The 27586-nt window shown below is 31.6% G+C and overlaps 1 protein-coding gene across 1 annotated transcript; it reads left to right on the top strand.

Annotated features, from left to right (window-relative positions):
* The first annotated feature begins 176 nt into the window (after nt 1-176).
* On the top strand, nt 177-24819 carry LOC113397981 (putative inorganic phosphate cotransporter). Its single transcript, XM_026636519.2, has 11 exons — nt 177-362; nt 14742-14872; nt 17480-17659; nt 21449-21587; nt 21786-22012; nt 22355-22504; nt 22828-22960; nt 23090-23214; nt 23610-23729; nt 24250-24382; nt 24685-24819. Exons 1-11 carry the CDS (start codon nt 323-325, stop codon nt 24747-24749), a joined length of 1443 nt encoding a protein of 480 aa, XP_026492304.1. The 5' UTR covers nt 177-322; the 3' UTR covers nt 24750-24819.
* Nucleotides 24820-27586: the final 2767 nt, after the last annotated feature.

Genomic DNA, 27586 nt, shown 5'->3' with positions numbered 1-27586 from the left:
GTATCCTGTGCCACTACTAAAGTAAAATCAACATTATTTATGTGAAATGATAAAAAAAATATTATTAAATTGTCATAGAATTTGTAGCTAAAATTGCAAGGAAACCCGCGGTCAGAACGGACATACACGCGACAATATATAAATATGCCGTGACCGGCGCAAGCGCACTCAGACTCGGCTTCCTGTACTACCAAGGCGCTGCCCTTGCGCGTACTACTATCGCACCAAACGAACGAACGACTTCAAAGCGTGTGGACTGTGATTTTTAATATATTATAATTTAATTATAATTAAAAAGAACACTTAAATACAGTTTTTAAAAATGGGTGTCATCGAACAGGAGATATCGGCGCCTAAGCCTGGTGAGTCAGTGTGGACTACCTATATCTATTTAAATGTTAGAAATAAACGTAGCTAATATTATAGGTCATACTACTAACTTATTTGTCGTGTGTACTTCCGGACTTACTACGTGCAGTTAACTGAACAACTGTTAAAAAAAAAACACAAAAAAAATTAAACATAATTTTTCTAGATTTTAAACTAAAACAATAAAATCAAGAAACTCTTTTAAGACAAATTTTAAATATAATTATATTATTTGTGTGTAATTTTATGCAAGTAACCTACCTAGATTATGATTTTAATCTCTCTCAAATCGGGTTGACCGTAAGGGATGGCTAATTAGCCTTAAGTCCGCCCGTTGTCAAATCAAATAAAATGTATTTTATTCAAGTAAACTTCACAATGAAGCGTTTTCGAATCGTCAATTTTAAACACGACCAATAGTCATGTATTGTACAACACATTAATCACTTTTTTAAATGTAATATGTTTGATGTGCACAATGACGTATATTTATAGTTAATATTCATATTGTAGGTTTATAGGTGTTTCATCACTCTAGAAATGCTGCAAGCATTCTCCTTCGCGTGTTCAAAACTCACCTAGCACACTATTTAACCTCAGAACGAAAATATAAGCAAACGAAAGCAATGGTTGGCCTTTAATCCTGTACAATGTTAAAATGACGAATATTTAATTTTAATTAAGTCTACTCTAACTATTCTCAAGGAAGTGGCTGTTCAATGTTTCATTGAAAATATTTTTTTAATTTAAATTTTTTCTGTGTAATATTAACTAGAATTCAAAATTCGAACACATTATATTTCATTTTTTATTTAAAAACGAATACTAAATAAAAAGTATATATTTATTTAGACTTAAAAAAGTAATTATTTCAATGTTGACATTTTTTTTATTTCCTGACATTCTGAATGTTGCGTACATTATTTATAAAAATAAATACAAAAACCTTTTCAATTATTTAGCAACGCAATTATTGTTTTGGAACGTGAGAGAATTAAAATCCAATTCGGTTTTAATTATCTTTCCCACTGATAACAAGACTGTTATTTCGATAAAGAGACAATAAAACGAAGGTAAAGTGAATTTAAACCACCATTAGGTGTACTCGAGTGAGCCAGTGTAACTATATGCACAAGGGACATAATGTCTTAGCTACCAAGATTGGATGCTATGTAAGGAATGGTTTATTTTTCTTACAGCGTCAGTGCCTATGTGGCCCATTTGTAACTACTTCGTAAACAAAACAAGACTCATAAGCTACAGTTTCACGTGGCCATGATTTGTAGAATAAATACTTTTAAATTATATTTGTACATAAGTAAGGTCTTAATATAAATATTTTTATGTAAATAAAAGTTATAAATATGTACATGAAACGAATTAAACGTGCATTAATTTTAATGTATAAAAAACTGAATTGGTAATCTCTAAATATTAAATTCTGCAATGGAAAAAAATCTAGATCGGTATACGCGCCTTCCAAAAAATTTACCTTCATTGTACCTAACTGACTGACTGACCTAACTACTGACCTGACACTATTACCTCTCTGAACTCTCACTGCCATGTCACTGTGGAATAGATTCTTAGATCCTTTTATATATATTTTGGTATTCGAATTTAAATGAATCTGCATAAAAAACTTCAATTGATCTCTAATTATTAATTACGTCGATGATGAAAACTAAAATTGGCGTCTTGCGATCGATTACTTACGAAATATTTGTTATTTAGTTAATTAAATACAATTTTTACTGTCTTACTGACAAACTAGATCGATATTTTTTTCTCTGTTTATTGTAAAAAATCAAATGAAAATTATTAGTTAAAATTTAGTTTTAAAAAATATATATAATAAAAAAAGTAAATGAACAGCTTGTAAATTTTCCACTGCTGGGCTAAGGCCTGTTCTTTCGATGAAAAGAAAGATCGGAGCTAATTTCCCCACGCTACTCCAAGGCGGTGTGATAGATACACATGTGACAGCTTTCGTTGAAATAAGACACATGCAGGTTTCCTCACGATCTTCACGATCCTCACGATATTCATCTGATGCTCGCCAGTCCCGAAAAATATCGCGAGCATTGTAAGACCACCAACTCCCTCCCTCTTAAATAAGCTATTTCTTTGTACGTACATATTATGTATGTAGATATATTTATAGTATTTATCTATAAGTGATATTTGTAAAAGATTATAAGAAAATAAATATTTAAAGATAATTTAATCTGAATCACTTTTAAATTGCTATATAGTCCCAACTTAGTTTATTCACACAGAAGGTTTCGACAAAAACGATCCAGTGCTAAGCTTTTGGAGGTTATGTTAATCCTGTAACCTGTGTACTGCGGGCTGATACGTTTTTCTAGACCTGGTACCTGCATACTGTGAAATGGCGTATTTATATGTACTCGCATGTACATATAAATACGCCATTTCAGGAAAAACATATATACTACAAAACGGCACGCAATGTGAATTAAGCCTAACGTTACAAACTATAATAGACTCCATTAAAAAAAATACAATTAAAACTGTCGTATAAAGACCGCACGTTTAATACATTAAGTACTCTTAAAACAGAGTCAAAACAATAAAACACAATACGAGCATTAATAACGCAAAAACTTAAACAACAATGACGATTAGGTTCGACAACAAAAACTGCGTCTATCAATAGCAACGGCAAAGTTAAAAGGAACCACGCTTATATGGAAACCTAGTTTTATAATTTTTTGCGTTGTACTTTTTTACTTTTAAGACGACCTAATGTATTATCTAACTGACGACCTCCGTGGTCGAGAAGTGTGTACACCGGTTTCCATGGGCACGCCGCTCCGAGGTCCCGGGTTCGATTCCCGGCCTAGTCGATGTAGAAAAAGTTCATTAGTTTTCTATGTTGTCTTGGGTCTAGACGTTTGTGGTACCGTCGTTACTTCTGATTTTCCATAACACAAGTGCTTTAGCTACTTACATTGGGATCAGAGTAATGTATGTGATGTTGTCCAATATTTATTATTTATTATTATTATTATCTAAAGATCAAATTACCATCTAATGGTAAATAGTCAGTCTAGTCCACAAACAACACGAAGTATAAGACGGTATTGTTGATCCATTGAATTTAATTGGCCAACTTTAAAATCGAACATATGTATTCTTACAAGAAAATCAATTTGTAATAAAAAAATAAATACTCTGGCTTAAATTATAGATTCTACCAAGAATAATTGACCAGAAGATCAAAGTAAAAATCTTTGGTGGTGATCTGATGATGATTTTACTCGTACGTTCTAAATTACAAAAAAAAAAACATTTTTGCGTTAAATGATACTATAAAACGATTAACTTTTTAAATGATAACACGCCTTGGGAATGAAACGTTCACCTCCAGGCGAATAGAATTATGAAAAATTATTTCGTCGATATAATTGAGATGTTTGTTCACTAATATATTTTACGAACGTACATAAGCTCTGCTATCAGCCTAAATATCTAACCAAAATATCATATTACTATTATTTAAAACAAACACTTTAAAACTGTCCTTCAAACACACACAGCGACCACAACCCTTTTCAAAATAATTTTAGATTGTAACTTCGTGACACAGTTTTAGATATGGATTGGCTATTGATATTCGTTTATATACTACAAGACTTACTTATTATTAAAATGAGTCTCAAAGTCCCGCTAGTCAAGATCATAACATCGAATTTAATTATGATCTGTGTATTTGCCTTTTATATAGCACAAAAATTGTCATAATTTTTGAGCCGTGTTGACCGAGTTTTAACTCTGGATTACAAGTTAGTCATTGATTTTTCGAAGAAGTTAAAAATCCTCAAAGATTATCTCCTGTTCATAGATATAGCGAGCAGTTTACATAAAAAATGATCTACTTATATACAATGTGCGTATTTCCGTTTTCAATTCATAACGAAAGCCGCTGAACCTCGTGGAGCAAACAATCGACGACACAGGTGGTTAGATCTCATTGTGATAAACCACAATGCATTCGATATGCACGATTTAAGCCCATTCAAGAACTCACTCTCGAATTTATTTAGGAGTAGATGATTTCCGTTGAGCACATTTTGTGTATTTGTATATTTTGATGTATCGAAAATGATTTTACGGATTCATATTTTCTTGCGGACCTTTTTGAATTGATTTTTTAACCGACTTCAAAAAACGAAGGAATGGTTGGGATATTTTAGATGTTATGATTTTAGGTTCGCTTAAAATCGCATATTAGCTATTAAATGAACTCTATTTAAAAACGTTGTAAATTGAAATTGTCATTATTTAATTACGACATAGTCCAAGCTATTTTTATTATAAAGTATTTGTAATTAAGCTACAATAATCGTGTGACCTTGAACACTTTCGGTGATGTCGAAACAGTTTTTTACAGATGAATCTATCGATCAATCAACAAATCAGGTCAACATAAGTAATAAAACTTATCTGATAGAAAATATGAAATTATCTTTAAGGTTTTCATATCATTATTATGTTTAAAAAGTCATAAAATCTCTAAAAAATCTGTGAGATTAATTAAATTAAATCCGACTGTAAATGTAATGTGTAAATATTTTCAGAGTGAAAGTCAAAGTCGAAGTCAAAAATCTTTATTCATTTATTTATTAATAGGTACACAAACAGAATACAATCAGAACATACATTAAACTTACGGAATTACACAATTTTGAGCGAGATTACATTCCTTAGCATGTGTACACGGCATGCTCATATCAATTATATATCAATGCAGTCTGGTACTATTTTATATAATAATCAAAAATTAATAAATTACAACAAACATAAATTGAAATTATGTAACATTAATAATTAAATTATTTAAATAACATTGAATATTTATTACTATTAAACTAATAAACTAATTAAGCTAATAACAATACATCCATTTGAATTATGAGACTAAAATAATACATTAAATCAAATAATCATAAAATATTACAATAATCAAAAAAAGAGAAAGGATTAAAATTCATAAATTCAGAAATATCTGTCAATAAATTATTAAGTATTTCCAGTCGATCATTGAATCGTAGATATAATATTCCTTACAATGTTTTTAAATTTTGGGAAATTGGGATTGAATATGTCTAATATGTCACTGTGTTTTAAAAGTAAATCGTTTGTAAGTACGACAAAATCTAACAATTGGATTATAATATGATGTATTATTACTGTGAACACTGAGTATGAAACTATTCAAGTGTTCTCGACGAGATCTAAATTTTATATTAAAATTAAAACATGATATTAAGGCAGAAGAATTTATTTTAGAGTGAATTATTTTGTGTAAAGTGTAGAGGTCATTACACGTACGTCTTTGTTTAAGTGTAAGCATGTTAAAATAACTGATTTACTGGAAAATCTTAAGATTTACCGTAGTTCGAGCTTTTACAGTAACATATATATTATACATACTTGCACTATCTTCCTGTGTAAGTTAAATCTCACTACACCCGAGGTTGAAGTTGGAGATCACTATTCATGTTAAAGCTGACATTGCAATTTTATTGCCTTTTAATGTCATACTACTTGTTTCTTCTGTAATGGAGTGCATTGATGTTTTTATCTATTGTATTGTTTGTTATTGTTGTTGAATATTATTTTTAATTTTTCTGCTAACGCTATAACACGAGAAATTCAAATCATTTTTTTTTATACGATATAGAAATTATGTTTTTCTTTGAATTTAGAAATGACAATCTTTTTTTTACAATTTATATATTAATAGGTTTTATAAAAATAAAATGTTGCGTGATTATAGCGCCGTAGTAACGATGTTTTATTTCTGTTCGGATGAACATAGCATTGTGCGAACCAACCTTGACAGTGTCACGGTCGCCGTGTCAACGTAACTGCTTAGCGATTAAATTGGAAATCATCTAATACTAAAGACATAAAACAGGTATGTCTGTGTATATATATTTCTTGAAACATTAAAGTTCGAGTTGGACTATCTATAATAATAATATAAATGCAAAAGTAACTCTAATTGTCTGTCTGTGCTGTGGCTCTGTCACAGCCAAACCACTGAACTGAAGTATTAATTTAGGTATAAAATAATCTTTATTTCCAAGGGAGGACACAGGCTAAAACTATGATAATAATAGCCTTTTATTCCTAAGCATGGGGTTACAAGAGGTCCCTTAGTTTGTGCCTTTTGGCATAGGCCTCTTCCAATTCCTTGAATGGGTCCTGTCCCTTGCTACTCTCATCCAGAATGGTCCCGCTGTCTGTTTCAAATCATCTTCCCATCTCCTGACTTGACGACCTCTACTTCTTTTGCCGTTGCTTGGTTGCCAGAAAGCAGAATAGAGCTACAACTATTAATGTATAAAAATAAATGTTGGTATTATTAGACTATTTAAGATTAATAGGCTTCGACCTCGGTTCATGAATGAATTTAGGCACATGGAGGAAATTTTTCATGGATAATATTTTTATAATATCCACTTCATTGCAACTGGCGCTACATGTCGCTGCAGTGCAGCAATTTGTACATCGTTCAATCGATAGACAATTAGTATACACAGACGGAGCAACGCCTGCCGAGTTTTGCTTGTCTAATATAATCGTGTTGTGTTTCGATCGCCGATTCCTCTCAGGTCCCAGCTTTCTGGACTGGTATCTTCTCAGATCTGAGCCATTTCGAACCGGCATATATCTTAGTTCTAATGATATTTTTTCTGGATTTTAATTATTCAGCGCCAAGATTAGCGCCATGTATTAACAATGACAAACACAAAACTTAAGTGGTAAAATATAGATTAGATAAGGAACAGAAGCTATCTCGAGTGTTTTTATCCAGATTAGATCACTCGATCGCTCTGATTGCATACATTGCTCTGTTATATCAATATAGGTTATGGTCAGTTTCTGTTAACTACGAGATTAGGTGAAGCGGTGATTAACACGTTCAAGAGGTGCTGTCTGTAGACGTCAGAATAAAAGTATAAACGTAGTTACAAGCGTTCTGTTTTATATTTCATTAATATTTAATTTATATTTATAAATTAATAACTAAACGGAAAAGTACATTATCTCTCTTGACTTGGTTGTGAGCATAAGATCATTAGTGCAACATTGCTCTATAAAAATGTGTTTACAAATATTTCAGACTCACTTTTGCACTACAGAATATTTATTTATTTATTCATAGGTACACGAACAGAATACAATCAGAACATACATTAAAATTACGTGATGAATATAGTGATGGATAAAATAAGTGATGGAAAAAATAAAATCAAACGGACAACAAACTCATAAAATATTCTTTAAACAAGAAGGCTCCAGTCTTCCCAAAGCTCTCGTCGATATTATACAGTGATTTAATTCAGGAGCGCGTTGAAGTCTTCCCCATATTTAATATGCACATTGCGATACAAACATTATAATCACATAGATATATGGATGATTTGCTACGTAGTGTTTAAAAATCGTAAAAAAAATAATAATATATAATATTTTTTCCTACAGTAATTTTTCGGTCATATATAAAATCGTTTTACAATAATTCCTATTACAACGAATAATATGTATTTTAAAGGCATACTTCGTATATTCAGCAGACATACTAAAATATAGAATTGTCCTTACCTCTTTATCTTTGAATTTACTTCAATAGTCTACCTTTTGACATAATTATTACTTAGCCAAGAGACCAAATCTCCAATAAAATTTCACTTTATCGCAATAAAAATAAAACGTTATCCATAACGTTTGAATTAAAATCTTGTACAAAATTACCCTATTACGGTTCCGCTGAGGTTTTTTTTTGAGAAATAGAATCGTGAAATTATTGTAATCTTTATTAGTTTATAGAATTGGCCTCCTTATCCAAGCAGTTTTAATTCAAAATATATTATTCATTTCACAAAGATTTGCAGTATATAAATATCATAATTTTTCACTTTTGGAGCATTTTCTCTTAATTTTGAAATTAATTTTATATTTTTATTAATATTATATGTATCTATAAAACATCTTTTGGCAATCGGTTAAAAATATGGATATGGAATTACTATAATCACACTCGCGAGTAATTACATGCACATATTAATGGATTGACAATAATCACACTCTTGAGTACCTTGGGTTATATATCACGAAAATCGGAAGTTAATGAACAATGGTCGTTTACTATCAACTTATAGACTGGACAAATTAAAAAGCAATGTCCCGTCGGACAGCACGCGAAGCTGCGAGTGCTCTAATACGAAGCGTCAGGGTCGAATTCAGTAACTAGAATATTTTAAAATATTTTAATTGAATATAAATTGAACGCTAGAACCAATTGACCTTCTGTCACGAAATATTAATGATAGTTCGACGAAAGACTCAAACAGGAAATTATAATAATGAACAAATTTAATTAGCGAGCACAATAAATATTATTAATTTAAGTTTGTGAGACGACGATAGAGAATGATGACAAAACTTCCGAAATTATTATATGTATGTTATTGTCAATAAGAGTTATCGTTTCTAGTTGAACCAATTGGCGCCACTAGCAAATAAGATCCTATCACTTTCGTTGGAAAAGTATTTTTAGTGCGACATTGTCAATATACTGTGTGGTGTTCATGCTGCGTAGTCCCGTTTTGTTTCGAAAAATAAGAAAGACATACGTTGATTGGTAAACAAACAATGATTGGTAACGATACGCAAACATAATTATACTCCGTAAATCTTTACAACAATCACGAATAATCAGTGAATATTCGAATTTCTAGGAACTAACTCATCACTAGCGTTTCTCGCGTCGAAATCAAGCGCGATATAATTTAATTTCGGTTTCGGGTTGGCATTAACTTTACAATATATAAGATTACAATCTTGTGAAATTTTATGAGCTATGTTGTTTTGTTTGTTTTGTTAATTGCTATTAAACCGATCTCGATAAATTCAAGTGTTATTGCATCGTTTACAACGTTCAGAGTTTTAGATGTGCAGATATCGTTTATGATAACGGACAATTGAAGAGCAAATAAATATAAATTTATTTTCAACATCAACGGAATCAAGGAGCGACGTACATTTGAAAAAATAAACTCGCTCGTTGGAGAGAACACTTCCATCTTAACAGAAGATCTCGGTTATTAATTATATCCTTAGTAAGTTTTCGTGCGTTGATGGAGTAAACATCTTAAACGAAATATTTAGTCATACAGATTATACAGGCTGCTCTATTTTCTCCTCACCTCAAACCACACACTCACACCCGGTAGGTGTGTGTTATATATCCATTACGGTTTTGTACAACGATCTACCATCAAATAATATAATGATTACTCTTAATTCTAACAAAACTTAAATATTATTATTATTATGGCACAAATTCAAGGAATTAAAAAAATGTTAACGCATTATTTGCGAATATCTTTTACTTCAGCGTTGCAGAAATATCGATAGTTTGACCATCGATAGTTGACCTCGAAAACAATACTATCGATAGTATTGACTCGTGACAATACTATCGATAGGCTATCGATACTGTATAGAATATCGATAGTAGACTACCGATATGCAACACTATTTTACTTATATTAATTAACCTTATATTAATTAACTTACTCTGTTAAGTTTATATATATATATATATCGTTAAGTAAAAATATGCTAAAGAATATCCATATATATCCAATTAAAGTAACCTATTAGATAATTTAAGACTATTTGATGTTTCGTAGCTATTAGAGTCACCAAACGAAGTCAAGTGGTTAGAAAACGTATATCTTAACCGATGATTGCCGGTTCAAACCCAGGCAAGCACCACTTAATTTTCACGTGCTTAAGGAAAACATCGCGAGGAAGCCTGCATGTGTCTAATTTCAACGAAATTTTGCCACATGTGAATTCACCAATCCATATTAGAGCAACGTGGTGGAATATGTTCCTAGCCTTCTCCTTAAAGGGAGAGGAGGTCTTAGCACAGCAGTGGGAAATTTACAGGCTGTACATGTTGTTGTTGGTACACCGGATTCGATTAGCTTGGTAGTGCAGTCCCATTATTCCCAGCAGTGGGATAACGAAATTTTATAACTATCGCTTAATTTCCACGAAACGTATATGGTGATAAACTGACTTCCAAATAATATATTTAGATTCTTATCGTTCTAATCTTTATTATATTGCGATGTTCTTTGTGACGTCATCTTTTGATAAACATTTTTTATTGTACCGCTTTCCTGTATCAGTACTGTTACAAAAATATTTATATTTAACTGCGTATTTTTTCGCATTAAAAATGAATTATCTTGAAATATAATCAAACGCTAAACTGTTGACGACAGTAGTGCTGTCCTGACTGATTCCGGCCAAGGAAATAATCTTAAGGAAGAGGAGCTAACTGTGCTGGACATATTATTGTGCATACTCGTACTCTGTTCTCTCATTCTTATAACATGATTCAACGGCAAAACTGAAACGACCAAAAGTAAATCAGAAAGACTACAAACTAACAACTTCCAAAAATACCACCGAAAAATTCTCGACAGAAAATCATAAGAACGTTTATCGGCCACACGATGCTTGAACCTAGGATCTCGAGACCTGCAGCCTTATATCCAGCTACTAAGCCAACGAGGCAGTCACTAATTACAATATAAACGTAGTTAAACGAGTAACATTAATTTTCTGAAATGCTCCACTGTTTAACTAAATTTTGAACGCCGATTGGTCTTTAATTACGTCATCGGCTGCCATTAACCAATTACCATTGAGATAAATCGGTTTATTTGTCAATGATAAATATATGCGTCAGAAGCCTTACATTTAAACGTCACGGAACGGCGCACTCAAAGAAATTTCACTCTAAAACTAGAATTTACTCTAGTATTGACACGTGACAATACTATCGATACTGTATAGAATATCGATAGTAGACTACCGATATGCAACACTATTTTACTTATATTAATTAACTTACTCTGTTAAGTTTATATATATATCGTCAGAAACCTTACATTTAAACGTTACGGAATGGCGCACTCAAAGAAATTTCACTCTACAACTAGAATTTACTCTCTTAATTATTTTGATGAATTCACAACATACAGACGCTGTGTCAATTGATAATATAGTATATTGATATGGATTTAAATATATTATAGATATCAATGTTAATTTTGTTATCAATTTCAGTCAGTAATTATTTTATTTTCAAACGAGTACTTCGTTTGCGTGACACGTTGTTAGTCTTTAAGAGTTTAAATATGGTGTATACAAAGAAACATAGGCATAAACATGACAATATTAAAGTTCAAGAGGATGACACACTGAAAGAAAAACATCAACTGAAGAGTAATTTCGACGGTAAAGATAATTCCTTAACTCTAAAATATCTTACTGAGAATAGGCCCTCTCTTGTAAAAGGTTTAGCCAATCACGGTTCTCCTTTGGGTAATTTCAAATACTACCAACAATCGAGGCCCAGATTTGAATCCATGATTCTATGATATATTTATGATTCCACTTATCCTATCTACGATACCGTCTCGGCTCATATTTTATAATGAATTAATGATTGTTTTTATTTATTACATTTATTGAGTAATAAGAGTCTTGAAGGTCTTCAACGAATTTCTCTTTGTTGTCACTGTTTGAAATGTTTCTGTATTTTAATTAGGAACAACATGTTTTGACAACAAACGCCGAAACAGTGTGATTGTTTATTAATTGGACTTGCTTTTTGAACTTTATTTAAATACAATTATGTTAATATATCTACCATATGTAAATATATACTCGATGGTAGGGCTTTGTGCAGGCCCGTCTGAGTAGGTACCCATTTATCAGATATTCTTCCGCCAGGCAGTGTTACTGAGTATTGTTGTGCTCCATGAATTGTACGTCATGATTAAATGAAACACGATCCTCATTACATTGTTTTTGTTCGAATAATTGTAATTCTATGTTATATAAAGTTTATCCGCATTGTGTGGTTCGTGAGAAGTTTTCTTATATGGAAACGCGTACATCTGCAATTATGTAACAATTTCTTTATAACTAATTGCAGTAGAAAAAAATTGCAAGTATTAAAATTACTCGAATTGAATGATTGCTTTTTTATTGTCGGCGTGCAAAAAAATACATCAAAAGTGACCTCACGTTATTTTTCTTTCCTTTTCGTATTAATATACTCTATAAATATACTGTTATTATCTTGAGAAAACTATTACATATGCCGTCTATACTTCTTGGTTAAACTATGAATAAATAATTATGTACTTATCTTAGCAACAGCCTGTAAATTTGCCAAACTGCTTGCCAAATGCATTTTGTTCTTTTGAGTAGTTTTGGGAATCGAATGTGAATGGCCACAGATGCGGCACATATTCATCCAGCACAAGGACGTTTAAGTATATAAAAACGCTTCGTTATAAAAATATGTTAGATGTGTTCCATACGACAGACAATTTCGCCTCGTTCGGTTCATGTACTCATTAACGTTTAACATCTCATTTCGTTTTATAACTGAAAACTGGAGTTGACATTACACGTACAATGTTCATTACTATTATTGGTACAATAGGGGGTAGGTAGGCAGTACCATTTACATTGGTACTTAAAGAAACTTTTGGGATTAAAATGTTTGATCTCTTTTGTCTATAGTTACGCTGGCTCACTCACTCTTCAAACTGGAACACAGAAATACTAATTTATATGTTTGGTGTTGGAATATTTTTGAGTAGACGGTATACAGATGTTATAAAAATTGTTGATGCGTTGCAAAAAGCCTTACCATGTAGTAAATAATAGCTATTTTTTGCCACTATTCAACCTGGCGTATACCAAAGTAAAAATATAACTAAAAAATAATATACACTTTTTTTTATATAAGACTAACGACCCGCCCCGCCTTCGCGTGGGTGCAATGCTGATACTATATATACTACAGTATGTTTTTATATGCAAAGTTCACAGCTTTTGGGTAATTAGACGATACGAACCGCTATGTCTCTGCGTTTTAAATCGAATATGTTCATTTAAATTACATGCTTTAAAGGGCCATATTGATCTGTATTTAATGGACAATGAATTAAAGATACTTAATTGTAGAAATGCTGTATTGCTTAAAATCTCTTCGAAAATAAGCCATTATTTTTCTTAAAAAGTAAAGGATAAAAAATGGTTATTGTGGGTTAACCCTAAGAGATAGACGGAATTTTTTGTAGACCTTTTTAAGGTGTACAATACCGCACATTATTTTGATCTGTCTAACAGCCAGCGTTTGCAATGTAAGTGCAAAAAAATATGTTTATTTACGAAATCACATTAGAAACCTCTAAAATGATCACTGTTTCTCTACTAAATTATGCATGTATCATACACAAAAAATCCTTCATCTTAAATCACTCTATCTATTAAAAAAACCGCATCAGAATCCGTTGTATAATTTTAAAGATCTAAGCATACACAGGGACAGGCAGACAGCGGCTAGCGACTTTGTTTTATACCATGTAATGATAATGATTGATTGCTATTTATCTGAGATAATTAGTATTGATTGATAAAAGAGTAATTACTGAGTTCTAAATAATTAAAAATCACTAAATAATTATTGTTAAATAACGATTCAGCGGTGTTTACAAGAGAAAATTTAATGGGTTTTTTTCCCCTGATTTGGACCTATAGTCTAAGATTCCACTGGACTTTGACTCATAGCAGACCGTTAATCCTGGGAAACAACGAATTATTTAAGTAAAACAGTGTCCGTTTTGTATTTTATTTTAAATTCATAATAACAGACATTATATATTTCAATCTCATAGAGGCGATGTACCTCTACGAACGCCTCTATGAGTAAAGACGTAAATGACATTAAAAACTGACTTTCGAGTTTATATTATAAGTTAGGATTACTGAAACAAATAATATAAACAAATTCCTGTCATAACAGCGCTGTTTAATGTTCGTATAAGATACAAGATGAATGGGCGTTGTAGTGCATGTGGCCGATACGCCAGTAATGGGTCGTGGATACGTGACTGGTTTGGTTACGACTTTCAATATCCATTTGACGCACGTTAAGTGTACATTGAAAATGTTTGATGAATTTTTATCGGCGTTAATGCTATTGATTTTTTGAGCTAGATTTATGTTTTATGAATTCACTGTATATTCCGTACTATTTTTTAAACAAAGAGATTGATTCGTTTCGAATCCATTGTCCCGTAAAGTTCTAATGCCTTTAACAACAAGTTCCGCGTATTTAAATATTACATATATTTATAAGTTTTACCTGGATCGAAAGCTAGAGTTAACACCATCTAGACTTTATTACGATAACAAATAATTTAATAATTTTTTTTTTTTTTTCGTTTCAGAGAGAATTATCGGGATGCGTCACATCGTAGTGTTCCTCCTTTTCTTGGCAACGACAATCTCCTACGCTACAAGGGTTAGCATGAGTGTGACCATCCTTGGAATGACTAAACCCAATCAATACGGTTTTCCTGTGAGTATTCATTTCATGTTATAGCCGTTTCAATTATACCCGTTTATCTTATATCATGCGTATGTTATATGTTTTTTCATATTCAAAGGTTAATGCGTTCGGGGTTGATTATTCTGGCTTTATAAATAGTTTAAAGATCGAAAGGTCGAAGTTGAAAGTCGGAAAATCTACTTTTTAGAACTTCAATGCCCTGTTAACTGTGTGACCTAAGATCTCCATTATATTTGTAATAACGTTTAACCGAAAAGACGAGACATTACCTAGTGTTAATGGTTAAGGGGTGTTTAATGATACAGGTTCCAACCCATTGACGTAAATTTCATGTGCTGTTTACGAGTAATTGTTAAGAATTCATTACTTGTTCGGCGACGATGAAACGTGCGTGCCTAAGGTGGAAAAATAAATTATGTTTAAATAAGTGTTTTGTTATTGTATATTAAAGTAATCATTTAAAAAAAATTGACATTGAAGTATTCGCTCAATTTACAATATAAAAGCGCACCGAAATGACGACTCAAATTAACGTTAAAATACAAATGGAATTAAAAAACAAAATTTAGAACGTTTACGTTATAAAAAATGGCTCGAAATAATCCGAATCAAGCCCCGGACAATAAAGGCGACCGAATAGCAAGTATTGCAGCGAAACTGATACAATATTTGAATTTTTTCGCTCTCGGAACAAAATAAGCGATCGCCAATAAAATGACACGAATGAAATGAATTTTTGCATAAAAACACTTTCGGGATAAACTGAAACAATTCGTATTTGCTTCTTGGTAAATTACTGGATCAAATAAATTTGGTTGCCGTTTAAGTGCCGAATGTTACTTTATCTTTATTGTACTAATTCTCAGAATATAAAACAAAATATGGGGCTCCCGAAATACGGAAAACAAATTTAAACAACGAAACCTTTAGTAAATCATAGTAATAAATGCTTAACAATGTTCCGCGTGCACCATCTACCTATTGTTATATGATCTGAGTACAAATTATTTAGAATTATGTTAATATTTCCATTTCTGTGCATGTTTCCTTTGGGGTGGAGGTATTTGGTTTGGAGCCTTTTCTACCACGATACTCCAAAAGTATACACGTCGCAGTATTTCATCGGTCATGTTTTGAATTATGAATTATAGCACAATTAATTGAATTAACGTGACCAATTCATAAATACCAATTTCAAGTTGAATATTTGAATTACATAGAAGAAAATTTAAAGAATTATTGCAGCCTTGGTAATATTTACTTGGTGGTAGGGCTTCGTGCAAGCCTGTTTGGGTAGGTACCATTCACTCATCAGATATTCTACCGCCAAATAACAGTACTCTGTATTGTTGTGTTCCGGTTAGAAGGGTGAGTGAGCCAGTGTAATCACAGGTACAAGGGACATAAAATCTTAGTTCCCAAGATTGGTGGCGCATAGGTGATGTAAGGAATGGTTAATATTTCTTACAGCGCCTTTGTCTATGGGCGGTGGTGACCACTTACCATCAGGTGACCCTTATGTTCGTCTGCCAACCAATGCCATAAAAAAACCTTAGCATTATTATTCAACGTTTTCGATACAAAAATAACACGATTACCGTTGAATAAATCAATCCATTTATTCGTAATAATTATATGTTTTATGATATGTATTCTTAAAATCAAAATGAAGAGTAAATAAAGATTGATGTTTTAATCGCCAACAATAGTATCCATAATATTACTCACTCTTGTATTTTTTGGAAACAATCAATATCTTTACCGTTGGCTGAACTTTAATCCATCGCAGTCGCAAAGGGCAATCTCGCGAGTGTTATTAATATTGGGAAGATCAATATACACATATTATATTATATTGCATATTAATATTCAAGTAGATTTTTATATATTTTTGGTTTAAATCACAAAAAAATGTGTTTCGTTAACTTTACCAATTTAAATAAAATGTAAGTTATTTGCTGGTTCTTTTCGGTTTTTGCACAACAATATTGGTATCTTCAATCAATCTTTTGGTAACATAGATCTCGCTATCGTCGAAATAAGTTTCCGGTTTTCCTCCTCCTTTGTCAAGAGAAACGTTTGAAGCTTTTATTCCGCCATGCTGCCCCATTATATTAATATAAATATATGTATATACTCGCATGTGTTTTTTTTATGATATCGGTAGGCGGACGAGCAAATGGGCCACCTGTTGGTAAGTGGTCACCACCGTCCATAGACAATGGCGTTGTTAGAAATATTAACCATCCCTTACATCACCAATGCGCCACCAACCCTGGCAACTAAGATGTTACGTCCCTTGTGCCTGTAGTTACACTGGCTCACTCACCCTTCAAACCGGAATACAACAATACTGAGTACTGCTGTTTGGCGGTAGAATATCTGATGAGTGGGTGGTACCTACCCAGGCGGGCTTGCACAAAGCCCTACCACCAAGTCCAAATTGTCAAATTACCACCACGTCAAAATTAGATACGTACATGCATATATCCTTAAGATAATCTATTAAATTAATTTAATTTTTTTCGATCGGTTCTCGGTAGTACTCGAAATACAACGGTTCAGAAGAACTTTTTATAATAAAGAAAAATCATAAAAACATGTCTTTCTTTCCAGGTCTTCGACTGGAGTCAAAGTATCAGGGATATGATACTCTCGTCCTTCTTCTGGGGATACATAATGCTGCAGATACCAGCTGGAATGCTGACCGGACGTTTCGGTGGCAGGCTGCTTATCTTCGTTTCTATGGCTGCGACCGGGCTCCTTAACCTTATCGTACCATTTACTGCGGATGTGGTAAGTTGTGAACTTAGTAACTGTTAGTTTCAAGCGGATATGTACATAAATTTAATTCTATTTTGTTAAAATAACTATTTTATTTGATTACCAAAAAAAATTATCTTCTGAGTTTCTTGCCTGTTTACTTGGTATAACCTAAACTGTGAAACTATCTGTTTATTTATTTCTTTACCTAGATTCATGAGAGGTAATGACACCAAGTAAACGTTAATATTTTGTTTTAATAATATAAGACAAATACTTTGCCTACTAAGGTGAACCTTCTGCAACCCGAAGGGAGTAATTACTTATAATAATTAATAAATTGATATCTATAATTGATTGATTTCTATAACTCGGCAAAACTAATTAATTCAAACCGGTGGTCACGTCTAATACAATTCTGTAAAAGCCTACTTGATTAAAATTCTGTAATTAAAAGGACAACGATTTAGAAAATAATTTCATGTGGTAATTAATTAATCTACCTTATGGTGATAGTGTTATATTTATTCTTGAGAAATGAAGTTACAGCGTACTTGAATAAAGTATATTTTGATGTTGTAACTGAAACAATTTTCAATTTAAATTAATTATACAATTATCGGACATTTTACTTTCTATGATTTCGAGTTTAGTAAGATTACTCATCAACTACCGTTGCGAGTTTTTTAATACGTTGCATTATTTAGATATTACCTATCTAATTGAAAAGATGTAATGTTTCAAAGTGTACTACGTATTATGGATAATTTGTACATTAAATTACAATAACCTGGACTACAGGCCTGTCACGAGATTCGTTTAATTTTAAAGCGGATCAAACTTAAATCTTGTCCAAAATGCGCTGCGTCTTCTTTTATAAGTATTACGTATTATGGTTACGTAGGTTTTTTGAATAAGTATAACTAAAAGTGTCTTCTGATATATTAGTACGGCTGATAATGTTTTATTCATTTTAGCCTAACATTCCCGTTTAAAAATATATTTTACTTTTTAATTGGGATACAGGATGCAGTTCATCAAAATGCTTTGATTTTAGGGTTCATAAATATTCAGATCGTGGGAGTAAACTTTGTACACGAAAGACTTTTTAAGGCGTAATAAATTGTAGTTGTATTTTAGGTAATACATGATACGATATAGTATTCTTTTCTGAAAATTATATTAAATATATTTCAAATAACGTCTCGCATGCGCGTTTTTGTTTATATATTTCTTTGGGCCTTCTGTGCTTTTTTCCTTTAAATATGGCGTTGTATATTATACAACTTTAATTTGTAAACGAGGTAACTAAATAAAAATATTTTTTAAATCGCAATGGTAGTGCCGGAGATTTACAATATTAACATCAATTTTATATTCAACATGTATTGCCTCTTCTTAAGTTTTTTTCTATTAATCACCGATCACGATATATTGTGAATAAACAAATTAAGCTTATAAAAACTCAGCGGTACTTACCCGGCTTTGAAACCACGACATTCGGTTAAGATCTACGTGTTCTATCTGATGAGTGCTTGACTTTTGCTAAACATGCATTTAAAAAAATCTTGACCTTAACATTAACATTACTAATATTGACATAATTTGTTTGGATGATCAGAGCTTGTGTAAATTTGCTTAAAATCGCGCATTACAAATTATGATTCACTCTTTTAAATATTTGTTTATGTATTTCTACTACACACCTTTATGGAATGTTTTCTGTGCACATTTAAAAAATTCAAAATCATTGATTAAATAATAATTAATGAAGCATCACACCTCTCGAGATTGCACCGAGAGCAGAGATGGTAGAGTGGTTATAACGCGTGCAACATAGCCGAGGAGTACAGGTTTAATATATGTTTTTAACTTATCTCGATTTCGGTGGGCAAAGAAAACATCGTGAGGACAACTTTCATTAGAGAAGCGTGGTGGAATTAGCTCCAAACCATCTTCTCGAGGGAAGAGGATATCTAAGCCCAGCGGTGGGACATTTACAAGCTGTTTACTCTTTTGACTTTTGTAAATAGAATCGTTTTTTGTTTAATTTCCTTGCTGTTGTAAGCTAAAACTAATATATATCTATAGTATCTATAGAAAATTATATATTTTTTATTGCACTTGGAAGACGAATGTCTATTGAATTAAAATGTCATCGGTTTGGAAAAGAAAATGTCTAGACTCTTAAAAACCGAAGAAATATTATATAAAGTTCATGGTCGTACTGTACAGTGCTTAACTACATATATCTGTACTAACTGATAATATTGTTCTTTAGCAAATAAATGTCTATTTACATATTTTTAAGGTTCCGTACCTTTCGGCAAGTAATATCATCTAAATCATAATAAACAGGGTCTCTACGCCAGGAATGACGGTTCAAATTTAGAATATTGTTAACCGTGTCATCTGGGGTATCGTTTGAAGGTTTCAAGTTCATTGGCACAAGCTTAAACAGATGTCTAATTATTTTTATGATGTATCGTTTTAGCAACTAAAAAACTATTTTCGATAATATGTACCTTCAAATTTTTTTTTAAATAAATTCGAGTTCGATTTGCACTTTTCCGGATTTTTGTTTCGAAACAGCGGTTCCTATTTACGTTGCTCACGGAACCCTAATTGATGTCAGTTTTGTTAGGGAATTCCCATTTTGACAGTAACGAGTTCTTGTTGTTTGAATTTTATCACGTATGATTTTAAAAGAAGAATTAAATTATACATTAAAAATAATTAGATATTATAAGTATTAAAAGCAAAAGGAAAGAATAAAATTTTACATATTTATTTACTTAAAATTTGACACTAAAATTTGGCTTCTCATTGTCGTACTATTGAACGTGAAGATCTGTTGAACTTGGAACTCTGTGAACGACGGAATTAACGCAAACCCAGTATTACTCAGGACATAATTGGAAACAGTTGCTCCTATGGTTGTAAAATCGTATTATTGCAGCACAAAATCGGTACTGAATTTACAATCATATATAGGCAATGCATAACTTTTATATCTTGATGGCGATAGATCATGGCGAGGATGATGTGATACCGAAAATAACTAAGAACTTGACTACTATAAGTCTTATCCATTGCCTTAAGGCATTCGTTTCCTCTTATCTACTTAATTTATTGAATAAATAATTAAAATGTATTATAGAATGCGTCTGAATGAGATGTAATATAAAAAAACAGCTCATACACTTTAAACCTTGAATTGAAAATATTATTTAGTTCTAGTATTCACTAATGACATTGCATCTACGATATTTATTATATTCTGAATAAAGTTTATTGGGAGACTTATTCTTTAAAACTTAATTTAAAACTCCAATCAATTTTAATCGTAGAAAAAAATACATTTAATACCATTAGACGTAGCAGCGAGTGATCAAGACAAACTCGTATAATTTGTTAAATAGGCTTTCCATCAACCCTTTTAAATTACTACCCTTTTTGTTATACGCAATCAATCCTTTAACTTAAAACAAGTTAAAGACAGCAATAAGATTGTCTGAAGGCCTTTTAAAAATCCCGAAAATACGATTATCTTGTTTAAGTAAAATGGTAAATATATTTAAGGCTTTACCTGCTACAAGAACTAGACCCTCGCTGTTCACAGGTTCATGAATAAAAGCCAGAGAGGATTACATGGAAATTATTTCATTGAAAATTTCAAAAGGTTGAGGAATATTCTTAGTTCAATGATAAATGATAACATATGGAGACTTCTATTCTATTCTTTCAACAAATACGATCCATTTTTTACACACACGTCTACGGCAAATAATACGTATCTTATTGACTTTGTTTATTTTTTAGGGAGATTGGAAGGCAGTAATCGGGTGCAGAATAGCTATGGGATTATTTCAGGGTTTGCTGTACCCAAGTCTACACGGTCTGTTAGGTCAATGGGCACCGATCACAGAAAGAAGTCGAATGGGCACTATCGTATATTCAGGTAATATCTTACTTCATCAGCTGAGGTTTCCTAGAAAGTTGGATGAACTCATTACATATTTTATTAAAACGTAATTTGTAAATAATTCATTTGGATTTAGGTTTTCTACGAGCCCTTTATAGCATTTAAAAACTTACCGTCAACAAGATGTACTTGTTTACCAATTTATTAAATCATTATAATATGTTTTGTCATCAGGTGCAATATTGGGTACGATTATCGAAATGACGATTGCTGGAGTGTTATCTGAAAGTCAGTGGGGCTGGCCTTCAGTGTTCTATGTCGCCGGGGTGACCTGTCTGGGCTGGTCCATTCTCTGGTTCATATTTGGCGCTTCAAATCCCGGTGAAAGCAGATGGATCACAAAGGAAGAAATGAAATACGTCCAATGTAACACTGGGCCCACAGACGCACACGAACAAAAGGTAATAATTACCTTTACTTAATTAAAGAGTATAATCATAATGTTAATGTTTGTTTTCAATTTTAATGTGATATTACTATCTAGTGTCTTAGCGTTATGCTCAATTTATATTGTACGAACTACGAGTCTTGGAATATATTTTTAAGACAAATACTGGCCTATTTAGAATGAATAACTTAGTGTACCCACTGTATATAATACGCTTCTATTTCTGCAATATTTTATTGAGTATAATATTATAAGGTACAACCATTTAAAATCTTGGACAAAAAATGTTACCTACGTTGAATAACTCAAGGGTTTAAACTAAAATTTTGCACCGGAAAAATTGTCTAAATTTCAGAAAATGCCCGTCCCGTGGAAAGGTATCTGGACGTCTTTACCCTTCTGGTCCATTCTGCTCGCTCACAGTGGACAAAGTCTTGGTTTCTGGACGTTACTAACTGAGATGCCCTCATACATGGACAAAGTTTTAGGAGTCGATATAAAAAGTGTAAGTATTATTTGTAACAAAATAAAATTATTTTTAAACCTGAATTCTAAAATATAAAACGAGTATTATTATAAGAATTGCGTCGGCAATTCTAATTCGAATTTGCATTAATGGTGATTCGCTTGAATATTAAAATACATTTATCATTTGAGCCTGTAATAGATTCAATTCAATCCGTTGGTATGCAGGAAAAAACCTACCTTTAGTCCCAAAGAGGGATATTGCCCTTCTTTAATGCATCTCATCCATTGCAGTAACCTGATGATGTTCATGTAAAACAGTATCAATGGTAACTGACATTAACTTTTTTTATTATTTCACAGAGCGGTTATCTATCAGCACTGCCATACGTCGCGATGTACATACTCAGTTTTATATTCAGTTGGACCGCCGATTTCCTCGTAAATAGAAACCTTGCTACTCTTGCCACGACGAGGAAAATCTTCAATACTATTGGTAAAATTCTAGTCCATCCTACCTCCATCATATTATAAAACATAAATTTACCAAATTTTTTGGAATTAGTATATTCTATTTCAATTCTGTGTCTATTCCAGTTCGATTGACAGTTTTTCTTTTTTGTAGCTTTTTGGGGACCTGCTATATCTCTATTGGGCCTGTCATACATTCCAACTGGTAATATACCTTTGGCTGTGGCATTGCTTTGCGTCACAGTTGGACTCAATGGTGCTCATTACGTTGGTTTCTTGGTAAGTCCACATTAGATATTTATTTAAAATTAATATAATAGACTCCAATAATAATATCCCTATGAGGATATATGACCTCGACTTACTTCCTAATATTATGATATTTATATGCTTTTTTTATAAAAAAAATATATAATAAATATGACTTTATTATGTTATGGATGGACTATTTTACAATATACCAATTTTTTTTTTGTTATTTTTATATGCTTTAACGAATAATATAATTAAATATTTATTGTAATGTTATTTTAATGGTTATGTGTAATGTAACATTTATCACAACCAAAACATCCGCGTCCTGCTAAACATAAATTAAACATACGAGTATAATAACAATATTATTTAGAATTAAAAAAATGCATCATATTGAATACGGAAATTATTTTTTTTAGATCTCACATATCGACTTGTCACCAAACTTTGCCAGCACTTTGATGGGTATCACTAACGGCTGTGGTAACATCTTCTCTATCATGGCACCCTTGAGTGTATCTGCTGTTGTTCAAGATGAGGTAAGCTATAGCAATTATTGTATAGACTAAATAACTTCAGAGTATTTTAGATATCGGTATTATCATTTAACGCCGATTCCAACTAAATGTAAAACCCATTAAACTAATTGAATCGGAAATAGCTCAAAAGTGATCACGATACATCTAAAATCAAAATAAACCTTACACGTGGTGCTTATTAGAAGTGCTCTTGAATAAAGACTTAAAAGATTGGCTGAGCGTAAAGCTACTTTATGTGGAATGTACACTGAGAGGTATCGACAAGAAAGTTAGTGATCGCCTAATTTACAAATTAAATATCTCGTAAAATTTTCATGTAAATCACTTTTATAGCTAAATGACAAGTATGATATTGTTATAACCTTGTCTGTCATGTTCAATATGGCTGATTTGGCAGTCTATTATGTAAAGATGTTGAAATTAATACTCAACTAATCAAATGACGTCAGTTTATTAAATCATCTTATTATCTCTAAAGTTACAATTTATCTTGTTAACTAATACTAATCCTATATTACAGACAAACGCTGCGGACTGGAGGAAAGTGTTCTTTATATCAGTCGCGTTTTATTTCTTGAGTAACCTGTTCTTTATTCTCTTCATGTCTGGAAAAGTTCAGGATTGGAACGAGCCCAAACCCAAAGCTACACTAGGTAAATATACAGTAAACAAAACAATAGTAAAAGTAAGCAGAAAAATGTAAAGACAAATTGAGCTAGTACAAAAAAATCTAGTAACCAACCAACAATATATATATATATATATATATATATATTTAGAGACTTTCTTGACCACCACAAATTAAATGGAACAAAAGGCGAACTTAATTCCATAAGGCATTCTGTGTCAAGTTACAATTTCAGACATAATACTTATATTAAAAGTAATTCGTTAAAAGGGAGAACCCACTTTATTGCATAGTATTGACATTAAATAATTATATATTTTATTACAGAGGATGGATTTAAGTCCGATAAGAAAAGCAATAAGAAGGAAACGACAGGAGAACACAAATTTTGAGTGTCGAGGATACATCGTGCTGGGAACATTAAGAAAAAACTAGTCATCTTTTTTCAGCATGCGTGCTTAGAGTATTGTGATAATTCAGTGTTAGTGATAAATTAACTGATTTACCATAATTATAGCTAATTCCAATGAGAGAAGGATGAAAGGTACGTGAACACTTTGACTTTGAATTAACATGACATAATTGAGGTCTAAAACAAACCATACCAACCAACCATACCAGTTTTATAAGATGTAAACTTTGCAAATAAAATTAAACTGGTTACAACTAGTTAACTGCAATAGCGTTGTATTATTAATAAAGATTAATAATTAAAAACTTTTTGTAGCACATATAGCAGAGCTATTAGCAAGTTTAAAGTTTATCTTAACTTCTTCTGCCATTGGAATATATATCTCTATATATAGTTTAACTTATATCAATACTTGTATTATTACAAAACAGGAGACTTTGTATAATTGAAAGCGCTAATCTCAGAAACTGTGAGTCCGATTTAAAAAAAAACGTAAGGTAGTCCTTTTACGGTGATGATTTATGATTTAGGTGCACAATCACACTGTAGAATAAGAGCGGATCTGTATTCTGTGAGAAAAATACTATAACTATAATAAATAGAACCACATTGAAGAGGAAGTCAAGGAATCAACGTAAGTCGTTCGTCAACATTTCATAAGTGAAATACGGAGTGATTTGTTCAGGAATTGCTGACTAAGTTAGTTTCAATTTTATAATAATCCTATTATTATATCGAAAATAAAGTTATTAATTCGATTTTAAGGTAATACTAATAGGGCTACTTTCCTCTAAGGTAAACGTCAAGATTGTCACACAAAATGTGCGATTAGCAAACTAGGACATTGATTGAGGCTTTTATTTCAAAGTGAAAGTTTTTATTTATTGTACTTTACAACTTATTATTTAAATACAATTTAATTTAATTTATGCTCTTGATATATTAATATTAAATCCACGTCACCAGAGACACGTGGTCTAAATGTAAATAATAATTATCTCCTTAAATTATGTATATAATTTATTTTTTGAATTAATTTATATTATTTTATCTTATAAGTAATTTTAATATACACTCAGAAAATTATATTTTTTGAAATGAAATAGTTAAATGTTTCTTTACTTGAAAATATTGTTGTTATCTGAATTATATTAAGTTTTTGTAACTATAATAATTAATAATTCAGTTAATAATTAAGAAAATACAATTAATATTAAATATATGTTGGTTTAATTTTTATTCCTTATAATAACTAATGTATAGTTATGCATTGTAGATTTAAATATATAAATTATTTTTCAATCAAAAGCATATGTGATATGCATAATGGTGATGAATTTTATTATAATGATTATGATGATGATGACCATGACCTTCTTATCTTGGGCAGTTAGCTAGTCTCTCTCGAGACATATTGTAGCGCTCAAACACAGGAGCACTCTTTATTTTCTCGCTGCCACAACCGGAAAGAGTTCACAGGACAGTTCACACCTGTTGTTGACAGTTGCTGGATGCAACGGCTACACGTGCTTTCCGGAGCACGGGAATGTAAACACTTCCAAACTCAAAGCTGCAACTAAGAATTTCTCAGAATCTAATTGGTTTTTTTTTCAGCTACGAAAGTTGATTGTGGCCTTTTCTTTACTGTAATATGGATCTATAATACATATAAACCTTCCACTTGAACCACTCCGCTTAATTATAAAAACCCCATTAAAATACGTTGCGTAGTTTAAAAGACCTAAGGGTATAGATGGCGGAAACCGTCTTTGTTTCATACTATGTAGTAGCTAGTAGCTACAACATTATCCACAAGAAACCGTAGTTTTTCTTCATTATATTTGCTAGTGATATTATGAATTTTAACAAAACATATTTAAACCGAATGAGTTTGCTCTGACAGCTAATCCTGTGAATGAAACGAAAGGCAATATAGGGTTCAAATTAAGCAATACTTTGGTTATTATGTAGCGCGTTATGGCAAGCTAAGGCTTTTGGCTTAGAATATTATTGTAGCGAAGTTTTGGCTGACGTCCAAATATGGTACCATATGAGCTCGTGTTTATAACTTGTCACATACTGATATTAAAACTTGGTAATATTTGCTTACTTTCTTTCACATGTTCAATAATATGATACTCGAGGAAAACTTCGAAGAATTTTCTTTTTGTATATAACATTATATTATGAAAACGAGTAATACGTCAAGATTTTGTAGTGTGCACACTTGCAATGGAACTTCATCTGTTCGAATTCTTAAATTAAGAAACGTTGATGGTTTTTGTTTAATGTTTTTCCAATGCTACCAAAATACAAATTCTTGACTTTTAAAGATATTAACATAAGAATGTAGAGAAATAGCCGTCTTTTGTTGTTGAAAAAAGGAAATATTACTTAGGTAGTTTTAGGAAATTTCTACATTTCGTATTCAGTATAAAAAACATTGCACACAGTTATATATTTATATAGCAGCATAACAGGTTATTAATAAAAAATAACAATGTACGTTTGTTATCGGAACTTACAAAAGTATCTACTGACATATTAGAATTTTAGAGAATACGGTTTTGTACTAATTTTTTTTATCAAGAAACATATTGCTGAATCACGGTAACCTTTGGTTCGACGAAGTTTATATAGGATCTCGTTTTCATCGTGTAAAAGGTTTTATTTTGTTACAATTATCACGTAAAACAAATACAAATAATGATACGTAATATATTTTATATATACTCATAATTAACCTAAAATAAAAAAAATCGTAAATGCAAATGTAGCCCTTTGTTTAACTTTAAAATTATTCTAATCATAAAGATT

The sequence above is a fragment of the Vanessa tameamea genome, chromosome 13 (assembly GCF_037043105.1).
Source record: "Vanessa tameamea isolate UH-Manoa-2023 chromosome 13, ilVanTame1 primary haplotype, whole genome shotgun sequence".
In the NCBI taxonomy this organism is placed as follows: domain Eukaryota; kingdom Metazoa; phylum Arthropoda; class Insecta; order Lepidoptera; family Nymphalidae; genus Vanessa; species Vanessa tameamea.
The sequence above is the reverse complement of the archived record's forward strand: the minus strand, read 5'-3'. Positions and strand labels throughout refer to the sequence as shown.

Coding starts and splice junctions, on each gene's coding strand:
- LOC113397981 (XM_026636519.2), top strand. CDS start 323: ATGGGTGTCATCGAACAGGAGATATCGGCGCCTAAGCCTG. Junction 363..14,741: donor GATATCGGCGCCTAAGCCTG/GTGAGTCAGTGT, acceptor TTTTCGTTTCAG/AGAGAATTATCGGGATGCGT. Junction 21,588..21,785: donor GGGCACTATCGTATATTCAG/GTAATATCTTAC, acceptor TTTTGTCATCAG/GTGCAATATTGGGTACGATT.